The 21,081-nt window shown below is 47.7% G+C and overlaps 7 protein-coding genes across 7 annotated transcripts; 3 read left to right on the top strand and 4 right to left on the bottom strand.

Moving 5' to 3' along the window:
• Window positions 1–257: 257 nt before the first annotated feature.
• On the top strand, window positions 258–1,667 carry FSST1_000810 (chaperonin 10-like protein; the record flags this gene model as incomplete). The annotated part of the gene is made up of 3 exons (XM_083234620.1): window positions 258–368; window positions 445–815; window positions 863–1,667. The coding sequence occupies 3 exons, from the start codon at window positions 258–260 to the stop codon at window positions 1,665–1,667; spliced, it is 1,287 nt and encodes a 428-aa protein (XP_083090992.1).
• Window positions 1,668–2,171: 504 nt separating this feature from the next.
• FSST1_000809 (COP9 signalosome complex subunit 6) lies at window positions 2,172–3,487 on the bottom strand (the record flags this gene model as incomplete). The annotated part of the gene is made up of 2 exons (XM_083234609.1): window positions 2,172–3,151; window positions 3,202–3,487. The coding sequence occupies 2 exons, from the start codon at window positions 3,485–3,487 to the stop codon at window positions 2,172–2,174; spliced, it is 1,266 nt and encodes a 421-aa protein (XP_083090991.1).
• Window positions 3,488–5,911: 2,424 nt separating this feature from the next.
• Window positions 5,912–6,277, bottom strand: FSST1_000808 (uncharacterized protein; the record flags this gene model as incomplete). The annotated part of the gene is made up of 1 exon (XM_083234598.1): window positions 5,912–6,277. The coding sequence occupies one exon, from the start codon at window positions 6,275–6,277 to the stop codon at window positions 5,912–5,914; it is 366 nt and encodes a 121-aa protein (XP_083090990.1).
• Window positions 6,278–6,960: 683 nt separating this feature from the next.
• Window positions 6,961–8,839, bottom strand: FSST1_000807 (major facilitator superfamily domain-containing protein; the record flags this gene model as incomplete). Its single annotated transcript, XM_083234587.1, has 3 exons — window positions 6,961–7,631; window positions 7,681–8,166; window positions 8,218–8,839. The coding sequence occupies 3 exons, from the start codon at window positions 8,837–8,839 to the stop codon at window positions 6,961–6,963; spliced, it is 1,779 nt and encodes a 592-aa protein (XP_083090989.1).
• Window positions 8,840–9,997: 1,158 nt separating this feature from the next.
• FSST1_000806 (transcription factor domain-containing protein) lies at window positions 9,998–12,509 on the top strand (the record flags this gene model as incomplete). Its single annotated transcript, XM_083234576.1, has 4 exons — window positions 9,998–10,446; window positions 10,510–10,546; window positions 10,606–11,088; window positions 11,142–12,509. 4 exons carry the CDS (start codon window positions 9,998–10,000, stop codon window positions 12,507–12,509), a joined length of 2,337 nt encoding a protein of 778 aa, XP_083090988.1.
• Window positions 12,510–13,429: 920 nt separating this feature from the next.
• On the bottom strand, window positions 13,430–14,561 carry FSST1_000805 (S-adenosyl-L-methionine-dependent methyltransferase; the record flags this gene model as incomplete). The annotated part of the gene is made up of 4 exons (XM_083234565.1): window positions 13,430–13,877; window positions 13,932–14,145; window positions 14,205–14,395; window positions 14,449–14,561. 4 exons carry the CDS (start codon window positions 14,559–14,561, stop codon window positions 13,430–13,432), a joined length of 966 nt encoding a protein of 321 aa, XP_083090987.1.
• Window positions 14,562–17,361: 2,800 nt separating this feature from the next.
• FSST1_000804 (DNA replication initiation factor CDC45 domain-containing protein) lies at window positions 17,362–20,024 on the top strand (the record flags this gene model as incomplete). Its single annotated transcript, XM_083234554.1, has 3 exons — window positions 17,362–18,123; window positions 18,175–19,241; window positions 19,301–20,024. The coding sequence occupies 3 exons, from the start codon at window positions 17,362–17,364 to the stop codon at window positions 20,022–20,024; spliced, it is 2,553 nt and encodes an 850-aa protein (XP_083090986.1).
• Window positions 20,025–21,081: the final 1,057 nt, after the last annotated feature.

The raw sequence follows: 21,081 nt of genomic DNA, 5'->3' as shown, positions 1-21,081 counted from the left end.
TCATTTGCAACAGAACGGCCCAATTCACCTCCATTTTTTAAACACCGGCCTGGCTACTAAGCACGTCCACAAACTATCCCGGGCCTTTACCCCCACGCGCTCGTCAACTCCCACGTTTCTACTCTGCCCACGAGCCAATCCGCTTTGCTGCGATTACCCCAAAGGGCAACTGGTCAAGCCATCGACCAACTTCAAGCCTCCATTCTTAATCAATATCCCACATTTATCCCACGCTTCAATCATTACTCTCAACAGCTATGGCCCCAGTTGCTACGGGAGAGACCGCCTCGGCGCATCTTCCCGTTGGCCCCTCAAAGCCGTTGAGTATCAGCGCTTCTGTCTTGCATGGTCCCCGCGATCTGCGGATGGTAAGTCAATCATGACAACTGCCCCAGTTATAGACCCAGCCCTACCCGAACGCATGCCTGACTTGACGTGCATCAGGAAACTAGGATCATTGAGGCTCCAGCAGCAGGTGAGCTTCAGATTGCTATCAAAGCAACAGGTATCTGCGGCTCAGATGTTTCCTACTACAAGAAATTCGCCAATGGGGATCTTTGTGCCTGCCATCCATTATCCTTGGGTCATGAATCTTCAGGCGAAGTTGTTGCTATCGGTCCGCAAGTGGACGGCTTCAAGCTGGGAGACCGAGTTGCTCTTGAGGTTGGCGTTGCTTGTGGGAACTGCGGTACTTGCCGTAAAGGTCGGTACAATCTGTGCAAAAAGCTGCGTTTCAGGAGCAGCGCCAAAACCTATCCTCATTACCAAGGCACATTACAAGAAAGGATTAACCATCCTGCCGTTTGGTGTCATAAGTAAGTCTAGTATGGCTCCTTCGACGATTTGTCTCTAACGCGCTCAGGCTTCCAGATAACGTCTCGTATGAGGCCGCCGCTCTGCTTGAACCATTGTCTGTGGCTATTCATGCAGTGAACCGTGCAAGACCGGAGCCTGGCTCTACTGCTCTTGTTATCGGAGCCGGCACCGTTGGACTGCTGACCGCCGCAATGGCTCGCCAATCAGGCTGTACCTCAGTGACTATCACCGACATTGACGCTGGTCGTGTCAACTACGCCGTCAGCCAAGGATTCGCGACGCACGGGTTCGTGACTCCCGTCTCACGTTTGAATTCGTCCAACTATTCCTCGGGAATATCTACACCTGCCACTGGCACCTTGACCCCTGCCAGCACGTTCTCGACGGCAAGCCGCTTTGACGGAGCAAAGTCTCTGGCTACAGACATACTTGCCTCTTCGAACTCCCCCGGCTCATTCATCCTTGAAGAGGATGAGGATGGCGTCGATGTCACATTTGAGTGCACCGGAAAAGAGGCTTGTATGCACACAAGCTTGTACGCAACCAAAGCTGGTGGTAAGGTCATCATGGTAGGCATGGGAACTCCTATCCAGACTCTCCCTCTGTCGGTGGCCCATCTTCGTGAGATTGACATTTTGGGCGTATTCCGATACTCCAACACTTATCCTACCGGAATTCGGCTATTATGCTCCCAAGCTGCGAATCCATCTGGCTGTGGTCTGCCTTCACTAGACGGCATGGTGACGCATCGATTCAAGGGACTCGACAAGGCGCAGGCGGCTTTTGAGCTTGCGACACGCACCAGCGACGATGAGGGCAACCTCGTTTTGAAGATTGTGATCGAAGCATGAGGCATCTTTTCTCGTTTGTTTTGCAATGCGATACGAAAGATAGACATAGATATCCAGGCGGCAGTATGTTTTAGTAGCACGTTCTCGAAGGTATTTGGAGTTTAGATATTTGTTTCCGGAAGTCTTCTTAGTCGCATGGTCCCAGATTAGGTTTAAAAGGTCGATAATTTCTCAAAACTATGCCTATCAACTGTTCCAACTGTTTCGAAGAATGATTGTGAACTAAACACAGAGACCGTGAAAAGGTAGTGGAGTGAACACTCTAGTATCAAGATATCTATTCTCGTTTCAGAGCCAGACCGTTGGAACTTCATCTGGGTATCAAGGGGTCTTCGGCTACTACTACACTACTTGCTGAGAGATAGTCTGGCCATTCTTCATAATGTTTTCCCATTCGTTATCTACCTCAAACACCTAACGCCAGGCTGAAATCTTTCGCGGCAAACTCATCGTGGTCGTTAGATTCGTTGTGCTTTGAATCTCGCTCGCAAATGAATAATTGGCTTAGAGTAGAATATCACCAGCCCCACGAATATTATATGACGGGTCAGAAAACTCCTGGCCAGGGCCAGGACCAGGACCAGGACCAGTGCCCCGGCGATGGCTAGCCTTTGCAGTCTCAACGACGTGAAACTTCTTACCTACGTCGCGGGCTTGACCGAGGTTTTGCACAATACCGTTGAGTAGTCTCACTAGGTTCACATCGTTCGCCTCGTGGAGCATTTCTCGCTCGAAAGAGGCTTTGTCAGAAGGAATAACAAGATCTAGGCGGCTCACAAGAGCCTGGATTTGACGCAGAACGGTTGATGAAGGTGTGGTGTAATCAGTCTCCATATTGCTGGGATCAGTTGTATCACCGTTGACGTAAGAAGGAGGGAGACGCTCGAGATATGTGGTGAGCAGGCGAATTCGGGACTGGAGCATCTTGATGGCATTTGCCTTTGCGGTCAGGGCGGCAATCATCTCGTCCTCCTCTGGTGTAAGTGCATCGTCGTTCTCTTGAACAAAGTCCTTAGTCTCTTCATCTTGGCTCTCGACAAGCCGGCGCTTTCCTTTGCCGTTCGACTCAATAGATAGAGAGGGCTTGTCGTCCTTGGGGGCGGCGACAGCGGCGTTTCCTCCTGAAGCAGCCACATAATTCATGCTGATCATCTCGGTCTCGCCAGTCTCGACAGAGTAGGGCAGCTCTTTGAATTTGAGTTTGAGTGTAGGCTCTCCATCATCCATCTTCTTATCCTCGCCATCGTTATCGGTCCTTGAATCGTCGACCTCGTAATTGCTTTCGTAGATAGTGAGGGGAAGCTTGCCGCCAACGGAGTGATCGAGGACCTGCTCGGGATGGAAGCCAAGCAGTAGGGCTGACTCATTCCAGCCTTGGAGAATTTGATTATGGATGGGGAGGATAGTCGGGGTAGGGCCTGAAGATGGTATGAGTGTGTACCATCCAACAAGGTCGAGTTGTCTATCTTTGTGGACGGTGATCACTAGTTTACGGTTAGAGAAACAGGATAGCGGTTCATGCGGGATGACTGACTCTGTTCTAGGCGTGTGCTGAACCGGTCACCATCGAGGAGGTAGCCGCCTTGTGCACTGGGCTCTTGGCGAGTATGAGCTTCGAAAGCATGCTCGATTGTGATTTCGCGACCATTTTGCTGACCCAACAAGACGCCAACGATGGGGCCTTCCTGCTGGCGAAGTGTGTGCCGTGTGATATAGTCGGAAATGGTGAGAAGGACGAGAGGATGAAGGACTGCCTGGAGCTCTGAACTCTTCTGGTTCGAGAGAAGAGGATTGGCGGGGTTCGTGGTGGTGGTAGTCATGACGAACGAGCTGTGAGAAGTAGGCCGGCTGGTTGTGGACCGATGGTGTTTGAAATTCGAAAACGGTCGTGGAGATTGGGTGGTGTGGACTAGTAGGGGTGTTTGAGATTAAAAGGTCTGGTGTTGAGCGAAGCTATCGTTAGCTTGGCCGATATAGTGTAAAGATGATGAAGGTGAGTTGAAGTGGATTGATGGGAACAACAATGCCCCGCGCTCAGTTTGGCTTCAGCTCCAGCTCCAGGCTGCTATTAGCGATAAGTAGCTGTACTAGGTACCTGTAGTAGGCATCTATGGGTTAGTAGGTAGCCCGACCTAGGCTAGTAGTCGGCACCTACGTAGGCGATTTAAATGTGGGGGATTTGAATTTCCATGTCAGGTCAGGTCAGCATTCAATTTCCACTTTAACTCGATCTAAGTTGTCTCAGTTACATGGCGACCCTGGATTTTGCCGCCATTTGGGGTTTGTTTTGGGGAAGATGGACAAAACAACAGTTTTACTTTGTGCTTTGAGCACCTTGAAAGTGGTCTGATCAAGAAAAAAAGGACGACTTGCCTATCTTTGTTTGTTCATTATTGATATTAATACATTGACATACATTGACATACGTTGACATGACCTCGCTCGGTTAGTGTAATAGGAAGATCTGATCATTGTTCCATGCCTTGGTCGGTATTCATGCCCTTGTTGAAGCTTTGATCATCAGGACCTGAAGTCGGATCCATTTGATGCGCAAGGTCCTTTGTTTAAAACTGCTCACGGTTGCAGGTCCCTCTCCTCTCGGGAAGAGGACAGAACATGACAGGACAGAACAAAGATACCTCGGAACGGCATAAACTCTATACTCATCTCCTCAACAAGTGGAAATCTTAATTTATTTTTTTGAACTTGGGGAAATGCAGAAAGTTAGTAGGTTTTAAGGATTATTTGTCGCATCTCCACATGTATGCAAGTGCATATGCAAGAAGAAGAAGCAGGCATTTGGTTTGGCTCAAACAATGTGGATTTCTGTTGCTCACTTTATCCTTCCTACTCTTTCTCCTACCTACCCGAGTCTCACCTTTTCCCCTTCACATCCTTTCTCTTTTTCTCTTTCAATTGCATCTGTGCATCCATAAGTTCTTTCATCCTCTTCTCTTTATCTTAGATACTGAGTTGTCCAAAATTAATCTGTCTCTGGTTTTGTCTTTAACAACCCATCTTTATCATATATCATATATCATTCTCATTTCTCCCTTTGCCTTTCTTAGCCCCTCCGCCTCGGTTGGTTTTCACTGGCTGAATTGTCTTGGGATCTTTTCGGCAAATATCAAATACTCATCTGATCTCTCTCTCTCTCTCTCTTTCTCTTATCTGCCTTCAATCTCCGACCCTCCTCTCCCCCATCTTGATCTTGATCCTGATCTTGACCTTGATCTTGATTCATCGGTCACCTTTGACGTGACTCTCGTCTCCAAATTCAATCTTGTCTCACCGCACACCTGCTCAATCTACTATTGTACTGTACAGCACAATACCGTCGCATTTGGAATATGATCGCCGCCTTTAGTCAAAATTCGGACAAAATGGTCCGCGTCTCAGCTTCACATAATTTCACCATCACGCCGCCCACTCTTTATCTGCCGCAACATACGGACACAACACGCCCGAGCACCACCATGACTTCTCGCAGTGGAAAGCGCCGCCATTGCAATAGCGTCGACAGTGACACACCTCCACCAAGCAAAAAATACAAGCAATCAACTTCTATCGCTTCAGATGCCTCAATAACATCTACGACATCTACTACGGCCTCTATCGAATTGGACTATCCCCCGTTACAAACAATACAAACGCCGCCCTGTATCACCACTTTTCTGCCAGCTTTTAGGAGTGTACAGTACGACCGTCCTGCCTATCGATCAATATCACCAACACCGCCATCACCCAGATCACACTGAATGTTAGATTAGCGAACATGTTACGCCGAAAGATACGACCCCATCATTTCTCTTATTTAAACAAAAATTGGATACCACTTTGTCGTCTCCCTCAGCAATGACATGAGGGCAGGCTTGTTTTATTGCGCAGCAGTTTAGACTGGGAATTATCTCCTCTTTGTTATTTTCATGTCGATACGAAATACATTGGATCATTTATCCGAAACCCTCAGTCACGAGCCCAGAAACATATCATGTGGTCTGTATCATTACCGGCGTTGCACCGACAGAGGAACACAATACTCTGGTATACATCTAGACGGTCATTTTAGGGAATGGAAGGTATTCCTCACTGGGATTTTAATGTGTTAATGGCAGATGTACATAAGTGGCATGCAAGAATATTCAGAATCCCCTCCATTTTGATAAAGTCAAAAACGGCAAACGCCTGGCCTATCTACATCCTCTCGTTATCGTCATAAATCATTCCCACCCATTTCTCATCATTCAGTCCATTTCCCACCACATGACATCCTCCTCTTGATAAGGCACGCTGATTTCAAAGTTGCGCTCCATAGTATTCATGGAATTCTCCATAACTAGACGTTCCACCTGCATCATGGCGTTTCCATCGCCCGTCCGTTTGGCCGCCATGTACAGCTCCACGAGCTCGGCGTTCCGGCTTTCGTAATCCTGCCGAACACGGCGCCTCCGAGCCGCTGGATCACACGCTGCACACGTGTCGTTGAGATGTTGAGTTTTGACGCTGGGCGTACATGATCTTGGGCGAGAGCGTGAATATGAACGTAATCTTGAGATGGGCCGCAAGCCACATGTTGTGGCAGTGTTTGTGAATATGTGACCGCACGCCATCGTTGTTCTGATGCTTGAGCACATGGCAGCAGCGATTGAGTTTGGAGAATGTATAACACGGTTCCTCGAGTTAAGAATCAAGTAGAGAGGTATAAGTCATTCACAACAGATAGATGGCGGGAGAGAGGCGTAAATATGCTTGGGACTTTGCGTCGTCGTGGAACTAGACGTGGGCAAACCCACATTAAAGGTTAATTCATAATTTGGGAGAAGTTAGAGATGTGAAATGACACCAAATTCCAAGAATTACACAAGTTGTGCCTTCTTTTCGAGCCTTTTTCATATCTTGGAGATGGGTCCCCTGTCGAGATTTGGCTGGTGGATGTCGCATGATGATCATGGCACTTACAGGTCTCACCGCCATCGTCACTCGACTACGCCGTACAAGTCATATCGAAAAAAAAAGTGAACAAGACATGACACCTGAGTCTAAGGATGAAGGATGTACGGTGAGTTGTTCCAATAGCAAATCGGGTCACGTCCGAGGCATAATGGGTTGCCTAATTAAGGAACATGGGTATGATGGCAACGTATGCTCATGTCGTGTTATTCGTTATGTGTGTAATTATTCTAGTGTTTGCAGCATCACAATGCTGTATCTGAGGGGTTTGTAGACCATGACACTGGTCAACTTTTCAATCATCCAAGGCTTCATCCCTTCCATCTATATTTCTACTCGTCCATCATGACTCCTCCGCCTTTTTCTCCTGTGTAGCGTTACCAGTCTCGGGTGAAGAATTGGCCTTCTTGGGCTTGATACTCCTCCATTCCACACATAATGAGCATACAAGTTGGCCCAATGCCAACGCCACACCAACAAAGAATATCCGCGTAATTGCGTAGTTATAGGCGTCTGTCACCTGGGAAATGTACTGTGATGGCACTATCCTCTTGAGCTCTGTGGCACCAGTCTCGACAAGATTCTTAGAGTCAAGCCCAGGGATACCCGAAAGTCGCTCCACGAGACGTCCACTAAGGATAGTTTGGCCGACAGAAACAAAGATAGCACCACCAAGCTGCTGGCCGAAAAAGTTAATTGAGAGACCGGTAGGGACTTCTTCCTTGGGAAGTGTTGCCTGAACAGCGAGACCAGTGCTTTGCATGCCAATTCCGAGACCAAACCCGACCAGAAATTGGTAGGCGATCCAGTGCGATGAGCCAATGTCGGGTTTGAGGGTGGTCAATAGTCCTTGTCCAATAGACATGATGCATGGGCATATTAACATGGAAGGGACATAGTAGCCAATTCTTTGGGTAAAAGCAGCAGACATAATACTAGCAACAACAAGGCTGAGCACGAGGGGAATAGTGTAAATACCAGAGTCGACCGGGCTGACGTCTTTGGTAGCTTGGACTAGAAGTATGTCAGTAACTGTACGGAGTTCATGATAGGAGAAACTTACACCATAGAGGAACATAGTAGACAGCAACCATCATGCTACCACCGGCAAATATAGAAATCCATGCGCAAGCCAACATCGTCCGCTGAGTAATGACCTTGACCGGGATGGTGGCCGTTTTGGGCATCTTGATCTGCACAGCAACAAATGCAATAAGTGTGAGGCCAAACATGACAAAGAGCAAGATGAGTCTCCAGCTGCTCCAGGCATATGTCGAACCTCCCCACTGGAGTGCCAGGATGAGGCAAACCATAGATGGCACAAAGAAGAAGGTTCCAAGCGGGTCGAGGCGGGTGATGTGCTCAAAAACAGGGACAGGTTCACGCTTCTTCTCTGAGAGAGTATGAAAGAAAAAGAGAAAGATCGAGGCCACGGCACCAACAGGTAGGTTCATATAAAAACACCATCTCCAAGTGGCATGCTGAGTAAATGCTCCACCAATTAGGGGGCCAGCAACTGATGAGACGCCAAAGACCATACCAAACATTGCTGGACACAGAGTTAGCTGTTACAAGTAGTAGAACAGGTTAGATTACCCACACTGGAAGACGGGTCGCTTGTGTAGAGGAACCATGGGAATAATGGACATCATTGATCCCGTCATTATTCCTGCTGCGCCAATACCAGCAATAGCTCGCCCAATGATGAAGGCAACAGAATTGGGTGCAGCTCCACAGATGGCAGAACCAATCTCGAAAATCAAGATACAGGTCAAGAAGGTCTTTTTCAAGTCATAAAAGCGGTAGATGCGACCGAAGATGAGTTGGAAAGCAGCGGTAGTGAGCATGTAGGCAGATCCGTACCACCCTATATCGCCCAAACTCTGGAAGTCGTTTGTTATCTGAGGGATGGCGGTTGCAATGATTGTACGATCCAGAGCAACAAGTAACATGGCGGCAAATACAGAAATAATTATGAGCCAGAATTTGAGCGTCTTGGGCTTGTAGTTGTCAAAAGCTTCTTGGTCAAAGGCTGGACCTGGGGTTGTAACTTCGCCTTTGGAGGTGTCTTGAGATTGTTGCTGCTGCTGAAAGGCATTATGGCTAGATCTGGGGCGTTCGTCTTGTGCAGGGCTGTAGAGGGTTTGTTGTTCGGTCGAAGAAAGTGAGTTAATAGACTTGCGTTCTGGAAGACCAGAGTCTGTTTTTTTAGGAGATGACATGATTGGAGTTCTCGAGGCGTAGATCTGTCGTGTAGATAAGTTTATACTGAATTATTTAGTAGTTATTCAGCTAAAGAGACAATGTTTAAGGGATGATGAGCAGAGCATGAATACAATTGCTGGACTGGATATTATCCTAGATATATATCTACACAACGAGGTAATCGTCGGACTGACTGAGCCCCGAGCCATACAAGGAGGTGAAACTAGTGTCATAGTCTAGAGGAGACCAGCAGGCAAGAATGAATTACTCGGTCGGAATTATTCAGTGGCTTCACAAGAATACAGCAATAATCCACCGAAGAAAATTGGTTTAAGATGGACAAATCCCCGAAGGTGAATGATAAAGCAATAGGTCGGATCCGGGAGTGAGGAAGCTATACCCCATTGAGAAATCAAAGTCGCGAACCTGGCAGGAACGTCCCCTCCTCGGGACCGAAGGGCGCGAACGCTCTTGTCTTCTTAACTTGAACAACTCTCGGCCAATTCCTGCCCTTTTGCTACCCGAAAGTCTTCTATCTGATAGTATTCGAGCCCCTTGTTTTATCTCGTTATCCATTTTGTTATACCTCATTGCTGCTTCACTGACCAGGAGGTACCTATATCTTGTCAGCAACAGAGAGGGGGACTAGCTAATCATCCAATCATCCTTTCAGATTCTCAATAATCCTCTCATGTTAAAGCACGGTCTCGAAGCGAAGTAAGCTCCCGTGCTGTAGTTTCGGGCCCGACGGGGAAGATCAAACCAAACACTCACCAAGTGGTGATCGATCCCTTTTCCCTCACGGCCTGTCACTGGTTGAACACCGAAACAATCGTATCTGGTCCCTACGGTCACGTTCGGTGCACCACAGTCGGTACCTTGGTTAGCTGTAGGGCTGATACAAGACTTGACTTGCAGCTCAGCTGAACCCGTCAAGTCAGGTCTTTCGATACTGACTCAGCAAGTACCTCTTTTGGGACTCGTCTGCGCACCTGTTTGGTAACACACAGATAGCTAGCTGTGCTGTTGGTGCATTGTCTCAGCGCCCACCACTCAAGTACTCTCCCTTACTCCGGGCCCGACGACTGTGTGCTCCGGGCTATAGTATCCACTCCATCGGGACTAAACGCTCCGGCTCCCAAGACCGTCTCACCCGGACCACATCAAGGCTTACCATGCCCTATCCCAATGGTATCCCCGGTGTCCCCGGTGTCCCCGGTGTCCCCGGCTCGGCCCCACAACAGCAGCAGCAATTCCAAGATCCTTCTAACATCAAGTTAACCAGAGGTACTAGCTGTGTATTGTGCCAACAACGCAAGGTTCGTTGCGACAAGAATAAGCCATGCGCCAACTGTGTCAAGGCTAAGGTTGAGTGCCGGGTTATACCCCCACAGCCTCCTCGTCGCCGAAAGAAGCGCCTCCAAGAAAAGGATCTCATTGAGCGTCTTAAGAAATATGAAAATCTCTTGGCTGAGCATGGAGTCAAGGTTGATGCTATTGGCCATGAGTTAAGACCTGATGGCCCCCCAGGCGAGGATGTTGATGACCTTGAAAACGACTTTGAAGGCCTCAAGACAACCCCTGAAGCTAGTTCATCCCCTGCTCCATCAAACGCAGAGCAAAAGTACGCATCCTGCAACACATCCAACCACAGAATTTTAAATCATCCACGCTAATACCCCTGTAGAACTGGCGGAGGAGCCTGGTTTTCTTATCATAAAGAGGTATGTATCGTTCAAATCTCTCCCCTACGTTACAAGACACCTATCTAATCTTCTAATAGTTTCGGGCAAGCGAGCACATGCTTCAAGATTCGTCGGACGAAGAACCTGAAGTTGGTTCTACCATTCATCGTGCCTTTGATCGCATGTTTGCAACCGATGGCTTTCCTTTCATCATAGGGAGTGCTCCTGTACCTATCTCTAACCTCCATCCTTCCACTATACACATTTTCCAACTCTGGCAAATATACATCGACAACATTAATCCATTGCTCAAAATCACACATGTCCCTACTGTTCAAGGGCAGATTATTGAGGCGAGTTCCGATGTTGAAAATGCACCCAAGAACATTGAGGCCCTCATGTTTGCCATGTATCTCATGGCAATCACATCTCTTGAGGAAGCTGAAGTTTACAGAAGATTTAATGAAACAAAAAAAGAACTTTTAGCGAGATATCATGCTGGTACTCAGCAGGCACTTACAGAAGCTGGCTTTATGAGAGTCAACGACCCTATTCTTTTACAGGCTTATATCCTCTATTTAGTAAGCCTATCCCAGCTGTCAGGGTCTTGAGTTCTATATTAATATTCACCAAGTTTGCTGTTCGATGGTTTGTTGACCCTCGCCAAGTCTTTTGTCTGATCGGACTAGCTGTTCGTATTGCTCAGCGGATGGGTCTTCATCGAGATCCAGCACAGTTTGGCTTGCCACCATTTGAAGTTGAGCAACGCCGTCGACTATGGTGGACACTTGTGGGATATGATCGACGGTTGGGAGAAATGGCTGGATCAACGGTTACTGCTCTCTCTACTGGCGGTGACTGCAGGATACCAATGAATGTGAACGATTCGGACTTGCATGTTAATGGCAAAGAATTCCCCACCCCTCACACCGGACCAACCGAGATGCTGTTCTCCCTGACAAGGGTTGAGCTCGCAATGGCTGTCTCAAGCGATAGCAATCGCGACAGCTTCAAGATGAACAATACAGATAAGAGCCCTGGAGGGGCAACTGCCAACAGGAACCAAGCAACAATCCGGCTTGCTGGTCAAGACGGTCCTGAGTATACTCTTGATGGTTACTGCGCACATATCGAGGGTACATACCTCAGCCAGTGTGACCCTAAAATCCCCCTGCACTTTTTTACTCTCACAATGACTCGCCAAGCCTTGTGTAAGATGCGCATCATCAGCTTTCTCGTTCGAATGCACAGCAACAATGGTGATGTTCCGCTCAAGGAAGTTGAGAGAGACAGTCTTTTTCTACAAGCCACGCAGATGATTGAGTATGATAACATTGTTCAGTCCTCCGAGTCACTGCGCCCGTTCAAGTGGTACTCCATGCATCACTTCCCCTTCCCTGCGTATATGTTCCTTGTCCAGCAGCTGCGGCAGCGCGTTTCTGGTCCTATGGTAGAACGCGCATGGGACGCTATCGAGAAGAACCATGATCTCCGTGGTCTTATGAACAATTACCATAACCCTATGCACATGGCATTCGGTGGTCATTTTATCAAAGCTTGGGATGCACACGAAGCCTCTCTTCTCGCTGCCGGTCGACAACCGAGAAGACCAGCGTTTCTCGCTCCTCTGCGCGAACGTGTCGCAGCACGTCGCCGGGAAAAGCACGAGAGACGGCAAGCCCCTAAGTTTTCTCAGCCTCAAATCGGCATCCCACAAGTCACGACGCCTTCTTCCACCGGCTTCGCCCCATCTGTTGGACAAATGACCCCTGGAACCATCCACCATGGTCAGCGAGCAAACTCAGGCTCTGTTGCCTCAAGCGACGAGCCAGGGGAGATGGATTGGACATTTATGATGTCAGGCTATAATGATAACGCCAGTTTCACCCCAATGGGTGGGTTTGGAAGCTTCAGTGGTGGATTCGGTGGAGGAATGCTTGGTATGCCGCCCGGTATGGGACGCGGTCCTCCCCCTCCTGGCGGTAACACGTTTGGAAATTAACGGCATAATGCCATACAACATGTACACTGTTGTCTTTCTTTTTCTTGGCTCCCTCCGTTTGCTCGTTCTTCTTTTGTTTTGCTTTTTCCCCTAAGAAGGAGACTATACCTCCTTAAGCCTGGGGTGTTTGCTTGTCAGACACGGATGTATTAGAACATCTTGTTTGTTTTTTCCTGCATGTACTTACACATTCATGTTTGTGCACCTATGCACTTAAAGATGTATCAAGCGAGAATGACTGCAATATGATAGCACCAAAAAAAGCCGGTGTTTGAATACATATACACACATATACACATTGTGTTTTCTTTTATAAGGGCTGAAACGAAAGAAATCGTAAACATATTTGTAGCCAGTAGTTATTCCAATCTTCTTTCACCATCGCGAACGAAGAGTCTTATTGAGATGAACGAGGAACTCCGACTTGAGGGGCATTGCATTACACATTTGCGCAAGTTCAAGTTATTAACGGTAGACCGCCGCATGAGCTTCCAATTGGCATCTCACTGATCCTCATTCAGTTTTTTTGGTGGTTGTACGTGATTTTTAAAGCCTAATACTGACTTCGTCCTAGGAATAGCATATGTAAAAACACCAAGACCCCTCCGCACTATATTACACTACCGTTTCCTATTCCGATACCTAGCATAAGCCACGGCAGCCTGATTAGCGGTGTTGTATGATGGGTCATTGTTTGCTCTTGTGTTGCGTTTCAACAGCCAGAAAGTCCATGCAACGTAACCTTCATCCCTGCTACCCCAGGCGCAAGAATCATATAGTCTGGCGTCTGATTTGGCTGGCTAGCTGATCGTACAAGTCGAGCGGAGATGCAAGCATGATGCGTGCTGACAGCTATCAAGCTCGGCCGAAAACACCACCATGGGGTTCACTATTATAATGGAAGTCTCTCTGCTTGCCCATCAGAGAGGCTTCTGCGCCCAGCAGTCGATCCAATCGAGCTGTGCGTGGATGCGCGTATTGTTAAAAGTTTCGAAAATGCTATGCCCAAGCTCATGTGCCTCTTCCTCTGTAAGTCCCATAATACTTGGGCGACCAAGCATGGCTGTAACCCATTCTTCAAGAATATTCTGTGTGAATATTCCCATTTCTCTCATCTTTGCCTCCTGGTGCCATCGGCCTACAGGTGTGAATGCGTGCCGCTCATTGACATTGACGAAGCCAACATCAGCAACCGTTTGGACGATCTGGAAAGGGAAGCGCAAATTCCAGCCATACAATTCGGTGAACGGGCCCTCGACGAGTCGGTAGAATTTGTTCATAGGGTGGTTATACCCAGCGGTGTCGTCGTCAGAAAATACGAAAGGGACAATCTCATGTATTTCGATCCAGGCACCTGGTTTCAGCTTCCTGGAATTATTCAGTCAGCTGTTATAACGAGAAGTTTGGAGGCACTCCACTGACTCGAAAGCCCTTTCCAATAGTTGCCTTGGTTTGCGCAGTGTTTGTAACAGAGCCCGGACATGAATCAAGTCTGCGCCTGCATATATGCTCGTCCAGGGGCGGTTTTCATCCTCAAGATCTTCCACGCGAAATTCGACATTCGGAGGCGTCCAATGTGGTTGAATTGGTGAAAGGTCTGTTCCTATAACGCGGGCACTGGGGAAGTTCTCCGCGACTAACATATAACCTGGGTTAATTTGAGAGCGCTATCATTGGTGCAAGGAAGAGACTTACCATCTTGTGCCCACATACCAACACCAGTACCAAGGTCGACAATCTTCTGTGGGTTGTCACCAATTGGAGCGAGGATCAGCTTGCCATCCATAAGATAGTCCAAATACAGCTTGTGCTTCAAGCCTTCACGAACTTGCTCGGCATCATCATTAGGCAGGCCGTAGCGGCCACGTAGAAAGCCTTGATAACGCCTGGTAAGTTAGTATTGAACATAAAATGCCATGTAGTTTGGTTTGCTACCTACCTTCCGTGTTCGTACGAGTAAAGTTCCCTAGTGTAGACTGATGTGAATTCGGAGGTTGCTATAGAATCTCCGTAGTCCGATGTTGGGTCCTCTTCGGAATCATTGTGATCCATTTCTAAGGAACTTCTGCTCCAAGACCCTTCTGGTGGGTTGTGCTCGAGAAGAGACAATTGTGGTAGGAGTAGGGTGTTGTTCGGCAGGAATACATGAGGATAAGGCCTTACACTAACCAGATAGGTAGCAACGAGCCAAGGAGAAAGCGATATGAAAGTGATAATAATATGTACCAGCCTGCCTAGGCGGTGGTGGGTCGAACGTATATGTGGTGACTGATACCCAGGTTTCGTCCCGAGTGGGAGGAACGGTACGTATGCCACCGGGAAAGGTTTGTTGGCAATGTGGGTAGAATGAGACGTGACCAGAGGTTGAAGTACTGAGGGTAGTACACAGTATCGAGTGTGCCAATAAAGGTTCACAAGATACACTCAGCTGGCTCTGACAACGGGCAGTGGTTGAATGTGAGGTTGCACAGGACCCAGCAATCCGGACTGTGTGGTAGGTGCCAGTATTAATGCTAACAAACAACCAATACAATGGGAGGGGGAACAAGGGCGGTTCCCAGCACAGCGGAAGGGAGGGCGGAGGAAGACCCAGAAGACTCCCGAGAGGCCGGTAAAGTCGGGTTTTTATTTTATTTGGCGTGGTTGGTACTATGAATTGGTTCTCGAGACAAGCGGCGCGGACCAGGCCATCGGGACAAAGCGAAACTCCTTTGAGAAGAGTTTACAACAATGATCGGCGACCGTAATGCAGCCCAGCTGTGACGTGGTCGAGCTTGCGAGCTCGAGACGGATAGATAGATGCAAGAAAATTGGCTATCTCATGCACAACAAGGATGACCGGTGATAGCAAGGGCCCGCGTAGTAGGAACTAGGGCTTTGGTTGATAGTTTGAATCCGCGTACATACGATGCGTGGAGACTGAAGCTGGTGACGGGTGGTTGTTCCACTATATGGATAGATGGATACAGTACCCCCGTAGATAGATGGGTTTGTTGTAGTTTTGAGTCAGAGGGATCTGGCAGGTCCAATACCATGTTAGATCATACAAATCTCAATGAATCCACTGCCCTGGTCATAATTAATTGACGCAGTCAGAAATAAGACCTGTCTGTCACCAACTTTGCTCTAAAGGAAGTGCAGTGCTACGCTGTAACTTTGATGCAGTGACTAGGGACCCGTCCCTGTCTCCATTTCTCCTGCTGCGTACCTCAACTTCACGACACTCCAGTAGCTTTAATCCGCAACAATAAGGTTAGTGCTCCGCCTTGCATGGTATACCCAGGTCTCGGTGGCCGGGCCGTACCACAGCTGCCATATTGGATCAAAAGCATCAAGCTCCGACTGGAATGCGTCCTCAACCCCGGGCTATGAGTGCAGATAAATACTGTACCTACTACGATATCTCGGCCTAGGTTGTCGTAGGCGAGAATAAACAAACCACCACACACATGAGTCTGAATCTTGGTTGCCGCTGCCCATATGCACCCGGAGAGTAGCATAATGCATGGATGCTTGACAAACAGAAACAATGCGCAAATCCGAGACCTTGGCGTTGCTGTGCCCTACTCAAGCATTACAACTTTGCAAGCTTGGGTTCGGATAAGCCATGACGGTACCTGTAGTGTCTTGACCGGTCTTTGGCAGGCTTGCTCTCGTTCAAGAAAATCCATTGTCACAAGTTTCTCGATAACGAGGGTAAAGAGCAATTGCACTTTCTTTTCTTCCTCTTTCATATCTGCGATTTGAATATCACCAAGAATAGATGAATGAAACAAAGTTGAACAAAGGAATTATATAGGGAAGTAGACGGATAAGCACCTCTTTTCCCTTGTGGGGTACCTGCCTTCTAGATGCTACCAATATACCTAGGTACCTTTCAATGTCAAACCACTTCAACTACAGAGTATTATCTGAACAATCTATAATCTCGAAATTTGTTGATTGTGACTTGTTCTCATGGTGGAATTCTACTTCCTAGAGAGTAGCAACTTGAATAACGATATATGGTTTTTTTAAATCTCCGAACCGAAACCTGAGCCTCCTCAGTTATCTTCGAATTCTAAATTGAAAAGATCTGTACAGGTCAAACCCCCAATAAATCAAATCAATGTTATCTTCTCAGAACCTAATTTTCTCAGCAGGGCCACGTATGCTACGACTGACAAGACGACAACTGAACTGAACTCTATGATGAGGGTCACTGATAGGAGAAGCTTCTGTTGGGCTGAACTTGAGTGACTCTATGTTGGCTGTGTCTTTAATGGAAAAGTACCTAGAATGGAAGGAGGGGCAGTTGTCAGAGGTTATTCTCGTCCTCCTTTGGTGTGGCCAATCTACTAGGGTGGCCTATCAGGGTCAGAAAAGTTGGCCGCTAGGAGCATGAGAGACGAAATTAGTAGGCCAGGTTATGCTCCTTTAGACCAGATTTCTTAGGTCATTTATTTTTTGTAGCCTAAAGATTACAGGTTAACTTTTCTGTTGCCCAAGACTAGGTAGCTAACCAAATACGAGAAAGCGCGTCATTCAATCCAGTCGCGTCGCCAAAAACGCGTCCACCCAAATTGAATTTCAATTCAACGTCAAAGCAACGCAGCTAGGGTCTCCATTGTATGGGATAAAGTTGCCTTTACTTGTTTGACGGTACTCTCTTCTGGCCACATTGATTTGGATCTCAACAAAGTCCCCCACCGTATATGCTTTCATCCCAAACTTTTCTAGTAATATCTTAGTACTTAACGCGTCCCACCTTCCCCCTTGACAACCGACCTCGAACCCAGCTATCCTCGAATACGCTCATGACACCTGTGGCACATAAACAACATAGTGACTTGACCGCTGTCAACTTCTCGCAATGTATCTTCCACGGTCCTTGATCTCGAAATTATACATTCACCTTCAGCAGACACGGCACCCTCTCTCCCCGCCTGTACTTATTCTCGTCGCCCTCGAACCCGACGCTCTTTGTGCTTGCCGAATCCTTACTCGATTGCTCAAACACGACTATGTTCCTCACAAGATTCAGCCTGTTTCCGGATATAACGATCTCGAGAAAGCCGGTCGAGAATTGGTCATGCCCATGATGGAATCTCAGGGTGGCAGCGGTGGCGTCGTTGTATGCCTTGGTGTAGGAGGTATGGTTGAATTGGGCCTATTACTGGGACTTGAATCCAAAGGCGATGACGCTCCTTATGGCGGCGTAGAGGTTTGGGTCATGGATGCACATCGGCCTTGGAACCTTGGAAATGTTTTTGGTGGGTTTCCCCTCGACCCAGCAACCGAAATATCGTCCTCGTACCAGTCGAGGAGCCCGGCTGGAGTTGATGAAGGGAAGATCACCCGAGTATTCAACCCCGGCAAAGGTGGTATCATCGTTTTCGATGATGGCGATATCGAGGAAGATATGGAGGTTGAGCGTACCGCATACCTTGCTCTAATAGACATGCCTGAAATTGATGATGAGGGTGAGGAATTGGGAGATACCGATGACGAGGATGAGGCCGGTAATTACCTTGATAAAGAACCTACGCACGCGGGTCAAAAACGAAAGAGTTGGTCAGATGGAGAGGACGATAGTGATGATGATAGGCCCCGGCAACGGCGACGGAGTAACTCGGTAAGAATACCCAGCGTATTTCAATCAAACTTCACTAACGGCTTCACTTAGTCTAGCTCAATTCCGGAATCACCACAGCGTCCCCAGCAAAGAGGGCTCCTTTCCTTACAGCAACTTGATGTTGGGCTGCCAAGCGATCCAGTCGAACCCCCTTCCGGAGCACAACCCCCTGCAGGTCCATCAGCTCGCGCATTGCGAAGACGACTATTGCGAATGCGAAAGAAGAACGAAACCATCCTTAATCAGTACTACGAATTCGGGTCCTCTTTCTCGGAGCCGCTTTCCTCCATGATGTATTCACTTGCTTCCGAGCTAGGTAGAGAAGACAACGATCTCTTGTGGCTGACGATAGTTGGAGTTACATCCATGGAAATCTACGGTCGCTCCTCGGCAGGTGTTGCGGCACCTGTCAGACAGAGCGACAAGAGCCGCCCGACAGGCTGGTTAGGAATTCGGGGAACGAGAATAAGGCAGCTTCTTCGGGATGAGGTGAGGCGACTCAACCCCCCAGAAATTTCAAATGGACGTGTTGCTGTGGAAAATACGGGCGTAATTCCCACCACAGCGAGAAACCCGGAAGACACAGGAATTCGATTGTCTCCTGAGCCCAAATTTCTGCTCATTCGCCATTGGAGTCTCTACGACAGTATGCTACATTCACCGTACCTTTTTTCACGCCTAAAAACCTGGAGTGAGACGGGAATCAAGCGACTTCACAAATTACTTGCAAAAATGGGAGTCAGTCTTGTTCAATGCAAGCAAAACTATACCCACATGGACATGATGCTGAAGCGCGAGCTTAGAGCGAAATTGCTCAAGTACGGCTCACTTTACAACCTCGATGAAATGGTACCATCAGTTGACACAGATGGTAAAGATCGTGCTGGAGCCAAAGATGGATGGGGTTTTGTTCGAAGTTGGGGTTTTCGCGCAACATTGAGTGCTCAAGATGTGGGAGTTGTCGTTGGTGCCCTTTTAGAAGTCGGTAAGCATGCTCAGACCGACGACCCTGCTGCGGCCCGTCAAGATGCTCGAGAAATCGAGGAAGAGGTCGAACTTGCAGCTCAAGGGCAGGAATGGATTGATCGGTTCTGGGGGGCATACGACGCGCTCGAAGAGTAAGTGTTTTCTATCTATCCTTACCAATGCCCAAAAACACAGTTAACGATTAAACTAGTATCGACGCGCTCAAAGCTGGACTACCCACTGCTCAATTCCTTCATCGAGCAATTTATCGTACAGGGACATCACTCATCAACAAAAAACAAATTAAACACCTCCGGGCGTTCCGTATGTGCGTGGTCAAGGAGGGGCCTGACGTCGCGCTTTTCACTCACCCCGCGGCATTAACCAAACTATCACTTTGGGTCGGCGAGGCTCTTGCCGAACAAGAGAGAGAGGCTCACGGAAAGCTTTCGCACGGCGGCCGTGGCACGCCACTTGTTGTTGCCGGCCTCAACGAGAAACGAGGTGTGTATGTTGTGGTAGGCACGGGCGGCGGAGGTGGCCCGGACACAACGTTGCTCGACAGAGAGGCCGCAAAGAAACGCAAAATCGAAAGAGAAGCAAAGCTCAAGAAGAAGGAAGAGTCACGTCTAGCGAAGCAAAAAGTGCGAGAGGATAAACGGGCAGCTCGACGAGATGCAGGCGATGATGATGAACTCGAGACAGAGTCAGAGGATTCCGACAGCTCAGACTCGGATGTGTCAGATGATGATGAAGACGTCGAGCATGAAAAGGGCTACGGCCTCAACAAATTCGGCATCGCATTCCAAGAAGTAGTGTCAGAAACCAAGACGAGGGTACGACGCGATGGTTTCGAGCATTGTGTGGTGGAAGTGAAGAAGGAGGATCTTAGCGGATTCCTCGAGAGTTTAAGCATGAAGGTCGTTGTGGGTTAAAAACCTCTTACCTACTAACCTTATGATACAAAAATATAAATGACCTAATTATCGTCTAAATAACATAAAGTGACATAAAATAAATGACCTAAATTTATCCCTAGTCTAAAAAGCATAAAGGGTTATAAAATAAATAACCTAAGTTTATCTTTAGCTAGGTAGTTTAAATTGTATAAAGTGACCTGCCAATTTTACCTCTTATATCTCAAGCGGCCAGCTTCTCTAATACCCTGAGTAAGGCTCGGTTTAAAATCTAACTACCTACTCCGCGTTTATTCCAAGCTCTGATATTTTTGAATTCGACATTATTAACACTTGATCCAGAAAAGCGAGCAAGTTACCTGTGTGAGGACATTTGATGATTCGATAGGACAGCAAGTCGCTGGAGTATCACATAATTGACTTGTAAGTTAACCGGTTGCAGGCAGAGGACTTAAGAATCAATAATTGATCCATATGGCTGAACTCTCTAATGAGCATCAGAAATATTTGCCTCCTCTCTTTTTAGGTGAGTTTTAGGATACAAAAATAAACATCCTAAGAAGTTTAACCTAAGTAGCATAACCTGACCTACTAATTTCTTCCCTTATGCTTCCAGCGGCCAATTTTTCCAACACCCTGATGACCAGTTGTCACGAATCCATAGAACAAACGCCGAGGGTTTAGATAACGGCAGGGTTCAAGGGTAGAAGGAGTGGGAGAAGAGGCAGCCAGGCTTGGCTGTAGGTAGCATGTCATTGTGAGATTCTGCTTGGGAGCTAGCTGGGGAAAAGCCAAAGAGATGTAGCTTAGCTGTGAATCGAGGTGGGCTCAGCAAAAAGCTTATTGAAGATAAAGTGGCATGGCGCCGACTTGGCGCAGATGCATATAACTTCTCTGCGGCGTATTGTTACATGAACGCTAATGTAAATCAATATTCATCATCAACTTCTACTATTGATTATAGATACAAGTTGGCTTGTGACCTCGATGAAGTTTGATCGGATCCAATCCAAGTTATTGGCAGCCAAATACGCGCCAGCAAAAGACAGGCCTTGACACAAACGGTAAGAATAAA

Source organism: Fusarium sambucinum, chromosome IV (assembly GCF_050947815.1).
Source record: "Fusarium sambucinum isolate potato_lamoka chromosome IV, whole genome shotgun sequence".
Classification (NCBI taxonomy): domain Eukaryota; kingdom Fungi; phylum Ascomycota; class Sordariomycetes; order Hypocreales; family Nectriaceae; genus Fusarium; species Fusarium sambucinum.
Note: the sequence above shows the minus strand (reverse complement) of the source record. Positions and strands in the feature narration are given on the sequence as shown.